We start from the raw sequence: 5,506 nt of genomic DNA on the forward strand, positions 1-5,506 counted from the left end.
ATATCCATTTTCAGACTCTAAGCCTAAGGAAGGTAAAGTTTAAGCTGTTTACTTAAAGTCAAAAGGAGTTAGGAGTAGCAGTTAGCACTGGGGATCAACACGAAAAAGATTTCTAGCTCAAATTTCATTTTCCTCATTTCATTGAATCTTTGCTATCACTTGCCTCCAATACTTCCTAACCTTCACCATCCTCACCATTCATAGCCTTTAAACTGTCATTTTCTTTTAGGAAACTTTTCTTTTAATGAATTTTTTATAACTTTCTCTGTTATTGATAAATTGTTGTTTTTGAAGTAACACAAGAAATAATGTCGTATGGGGGAAGGGCTTACCAGAATTATTCTAAGATGAATTTAGAATTACTTCTGATATCACTCATAACCCATCCTCAATTATGAAGAGTTGGACCTGTCCTCCAAACTGAGATTTCTTTTTTCTTCACTTGTGATTGACTCCTTTCTTTTGTTTCTAATTTTTACTGGAGCTGGATTCTCCCATACTCATTTTTTCCCTCACCCTTGGGACAATTCCTTTGCCTGGATCTACTGATGATCTTCCAAATACTGTTGACCCTTTCCTTGACAGTGTCACTAGTCCCAGTCTTGGTCTTGAACCTGATCCTAATGATGACGAATATTTCATTGACTTCAAACCCTTAGATGATACAGGATATGGTGATTTTGTCTCCGATATATCTAGCTCCATGGATGTCATAGAATTCACTCTCGATCTTGTTAGGGGAAACACAGTGAGGTGTGGCCTACGTGTAGGAGATCGTGACCTGACATAGTTGAACAAAGAGATGAGCCCTAAGGAAAGAGAAGTTGGGGTGAGGTTTATAAGACGGGACAGCATTCAGCACTGGTTAAAAGTGAAATTCTATTAAAAAAACACTGCAGGATATTTGGAATATTTTATTGAAATGTAATAATTAAAATGCCATTTAATAATCATGTTATCAAAGAAATGTATGATTAAAAGGGCTGGGTGAAAAAAAGAAAAAATATGGGCTAATTACTTGGTAAGATTGAGGAATAACTGCTGTAAGCCCCGGTGTTCTACTGATATGCTTTTTGGTAGAAGGCTCTTGGCACATTCAGTGGACAAACCTATGGGAGGATCTGGATAGGAGGGTGTTGTGAGGATAAAAGGAGATATTTGTAAAGCAATTTGTAAGTCCACAAATGCTGGTTGTTGTTATTATTATCATTATCATCATCATAATTCTCACCATATTTATTACTTGGGAGTCACACAGAATGAGCAATCAAGAATGGGTAGAGATCTGCATTCTTAGAGGGAATACTAGAGATTTAATAGAATATAGAAATCACATTTCTTGCCCGCTAACCAAGAAGTAAATTGAACACTTTTGTCCAAACCTCTTATAGTAAATTATCAGGTACAAAAACATGCATGTCAAATTATGTTAGTCTCCTGACTAACATACATAAGGACTATAATGACAGAACTAAAGGACAAAGAACAATAGAAGTCTGGAGAAATTTGATGACTGGTGTGATTCCAGATGATTGATGGTGAGATCTTTTCCTCCTTTCTTTTGAGAGGTGGAAGACTAGGTATGAAATTTTGCATATGCTGTCTCTCTTCTTTATTAATTAATTGGGATACTTTTGCTTGACTGCTTTTTTTTTCCTAGGAGAGGGTGTATGTGGGTGATTGGGAAGTGATTATTGAGTAAAAATACCCCAATTGCATCAATACGACATTTATTTTTTTAAATAAAGATTACAGAAGAGCTTATTGTCAAATAGGGAAGTGCTATGTATGTAGGATTCTTACCCTTTTTCTTTTCCAGCCTCCAATGTTTATTTGTAAGAATGAAGTGGGTTTTTTGTGTGACTGACTTAGGAATTTAGATAGAATTTATTACTGGCAGAGGAGGTGATGATGTTTGATCCAAAAGTGCGAGTTATTGGGATCATCTCATTAATTTTTGTTTCTCCCAGAGGCCTCACACAGAAGAAGTACATATTATCCAATGATGTAAAGTGTGTTGTGAACATTAAAATGCTTTATAAATGTTAGATATTGTCAACAATGATAATAAAAACATTTTAAATGAATGATGTTGTGAAAGGAAATTTTCTCCCTTCTGGCAAGACTAAAGAATTAGAAAGGTGCTAACTTTTCTCTAAAACTTTAACCCTGATGCCAGCGGGGTAATTTAATAGAAATTGTTTCAAAGACAAGAGCTATAAGATGTCCTTTGTAGTGTTTTTTAATCACAAGACTTTATTTACATCAGAGGAAGGTGTTGGAGCTGGAGAGATATCTCTTAGATCTGAGTTGGGGCTTTGGATCTTCTCTAGAATGGATTTTCCCTCCCCACCCTTATACATTGCAGAGAGGGCTAACTCACCAGCCAGCAGGTAGAAGAAGTTACTCCCCCAAGTGAGGTAATAGGTCCATAGATATTGTGTCGCCATTGAATGCCTAGTGTTCCGTTTAGTGTGTACCAGGAACATAATGAGACTGAAGAGGAGGCAGGTGCCTGGGACCAGAGACAGAGATATCACAGAATGACTTTAACATCTCCTGCCCCAGGAGCTGTCTTCCTGCTTTACTTTGGGGTCAAGCTTTCTCTTGGGGCCACTAGGAAGAACTATCTGGGGACTAACTAAGGCAGGAGATCAAGAAGGGCCAGAGTCCTGATGTAAGATATCTAAGGCCAACACTGCACATGGCCAAAGTAGCTCAAATACTAATTTGAGAGTTGCCAAGAAAATTTCTCTGCCTGTGGTATCACTGAGACTAGTCTAGTCAAGGAGGATGGAAGTTCTGAAACCTTTAGAAATTCATTCCTTTGGATTGAGGATTCTCTCTCTAGGATACTACTTTATTCTTGGCTTTATTCTGTAAGGACACAGGCATCTTGAGGGTTGTACACAATTGGGGTTGGGGAAAGGGAAGAAACTGTATGAGAGAGGATATAGAAAGGAAGGGAAAGAGTGAAGAAGGGGAAGGAAACTAGAAAAATAAGCCACCAAACTTGGCAAACTTCTCCATTTTGCCCCCAAATGGCCTTGCTAGTGAGGGTCTATACCAGAGATGAAGATGGCGATGGCAGCACCCAGATCCAAATAGATACTTTCCATAGATTTGTAGATGGAGATGCAGAGCCAGGTGACAGTAATGATGCTGATGATGGCAGAGATGAGATATAAGATCCTGGGGATTTGGAAGTTGTCTGAGAAGTTAAAGAGAAAAGGAGAAGCTAGGCTAAAGCTAAACAGTAAGTCCCTGGAGAAGACAGTGGACAGTCTAGGGCAGGGAATGAAGGGACAGAGAAGGGGTAGAGGCAGGATTGCTATTACATGTAAACTTTAAGCCATCTACATGTTGCAAATTCAGGGAAACCAGGAAGCCTGTCCATCCTACCCTATCCCAATTCCAATCCTTCCTTTTATGCATGATGGTGCCTGAAATACCTTCAACTGGAGATAGAGCCTTTCATGCCACAATGAAAATAAACCAGAAGAGGCAAATACCCCTGGGAGGTATAACAAGTTGACTTAGCTTCATATCACAGGGTAATTCAGATCTTTTTTTTTTTTAAAGTCTTTTAAGAATAAAAAGGGGATGAGGAGATTGCTGCCTGAGGGAAGAGAAAGACTGAATGCCACTGAGGTGAAGAAATCATAAAGTAAGCTGATACTGAGAGTGCCCAAGGAAAACTTCGCTGATTATACAGTTTTGCCAAGGGGAAACCCTGAATGCTAGGCAGAAGGGTTAGGAAGTTCTTTCAGGCATTCTTATCCTTTTAGTGGCATGAAATCTTTTAGCAGTCATAACAGCTGGATCCATTCTCAGAATCATGTTGGTTGCCTATATTCATGTTGAAAGAAATGTTAAATTTCGGTTTGAGCAGGGGTTTTGTTGTGTGTGTATGTGTGTGATCAGCAGTTGATAGGCTGGTAAAGTCTATTAAGAATAATGTTTTAAAATATATAACACAAAATACATAGAATCATGAAATAAGTCAATTATATCGAAACAGAGTTATCAAAATATTTTTTGAAAAGATCCCAGACACTAAATCTAAGAACCTCTTCCTGTCTGAAGGGAACAAGTGATGAGGTTTGGGGACACAGCAGGAGTCAATTAATAAAATGAACCATAGACCCAGAGAGAGCACTTACAGGGCGAGCGGGGTGTGTGGTCCCAGCATATAGTGTGATTGCATAATGTCCAGAGTCCTACATGGAGCTCATGGAAACTATTCTTCAGCTCTACTAAATGTATCCAGGGGAGAGGAGAGATACAAAGCATTAAGAGGAAGCTAATTCCACACAGGCTGATGCAGAAGATGCGGGAGTACAATCTGGATTGGTCCAGGAACTGCTGTTTCTGCCTTGTCATGCAAAGCAGATGGTGTATTCGGATGGGTTGCACTGGCTATTGAGGCAGGGAAAAGGAAGAAAGGTGGGAGAGAAGAAAGAAGGTGGAAAAGTGGGATCTGTTACTTTTTGACTGAATGTCTCTCCCCTGACTCCCCAAAAGTTATAGCTCTTATACCCTGCAGCCTCCCCTAAGGCTTCTGAATCCCCTTTATAGTAAGACTTCTCTTTGAAGAGTTGATTTATCTGGACTCATGCCCATCCCTTCTTTACTGATAGAAGACATACCTTTGGAGTAGCTATTCTTTGCCTGACTATCCTCTCCCCAACCTCTAAACCACCAGCCCACCTCAAGAAGATTCTTTCCCCATCTACCCCCAACAGATCCTTCTCACTCTGTAGGTGGGAACGTAAGAATTCTGGAAGCTCAAGATCCTAGAGTCAGACTCGGTGACCGAAGCCATTGAATCCCCACTGCAGCTTCCAACTGCCATGGAATTCTGAGTTAGGCCAACACTTCTTCTGTCCCCTCCCCCATCTCTGCCATGACTCACGGAATCTATTTGTGACATGTGTATCGGTTGTCTTCTAATTCTTCTTGGGTTGGGAAGAAGCTGCCATTTTTAGTTAAGCAAGTGGAACCCAGATGATCAGCTACTCAGCCTTGTATGCTGAAGCTCTTAATTCATGGTCCAAACACTATTCCTGAGAGAGAGTTTGGACTGAACTAGATCCCCAATTTCTACCTTCAATCTCTTTGCCTTAATTCATTTCCCCCCCAGAAACCCTTGGGCCTCCTTAGTCTTAATTTTATATTCCATTATCTCTCTGTTCTATAAGTCTTCATCAGGTTCTTTCCTGCCTCTGCTTCTAGGGCCATGACATTTTCCCTTCTCTCATCACTGGCTTCCCCAAAACAAATAGCATTTTAACTTTCCCTACTAGATCTGCTTTCTTTTTCATTTTCCAAGTGATAAAAGATTTACATGTAGGGGTGTTATATATGGATTGGGGAAAATTATTCCTCTTTGTCACTCTATTAAATTATGTGATCATGGGATTATAGAACTGAAGTGGTAAGAGACCTCAGAAGCCATCTTGTCCAACTCCCTCATTTTGGGGGGAACTGATGTGTAGGGAGGTTG

The 5,506-nt window shown here is 39.8% G+C and overlaps 1 protein-coding gene across 1 annotated transcript; it reads right to left on the reverse strand.

Annotated features, from left to right (window-relative positions):
- Nucleotides 1–468: 468 nt before the first annotated feature.
- On the reverse strand, nucleotides 469–4,855 carry LOC123236632 (transmembrane protein 202-like). The gene is made up of 5 exons (XM_044662995.1): nucleotides 4,757–4,855; nucleotides 4,164–4,419; nucleotides 3,068–3,211; nucleotides 2,384–2,515; nucleotides 469–809 (listed from the first exon to the last, which is right to left on the reverse strand). The coding sequence occupies exons 1-5, from the start codon at nucleotides 4,853–4,855 to the stop codon at nucleotides 469–471; spliced, it is 972 nt and encodes a 323-aa protein (XP_044518930.1).
- Between the last annotated feature and the right edge of the window lie 651 nt (nucleotides 4,856–5,506).

Source organism: Gracilinanus agilis, chromosome 2 (assembly GCF_016433145.1).
Source record: "Gracilinanus agilis isolate LMUSP501 chromosome 2, AgileGrace, whole genome shotgun sequence".
In the NCBI taxonomy this organism is placed as follows: domain Eukaryota; kingdom Metazoa; phylum Chordata; class Mammalia; order Didelphimorphia; family Didelphidae; genus Gracilinanus; species Gracilinanus agilis.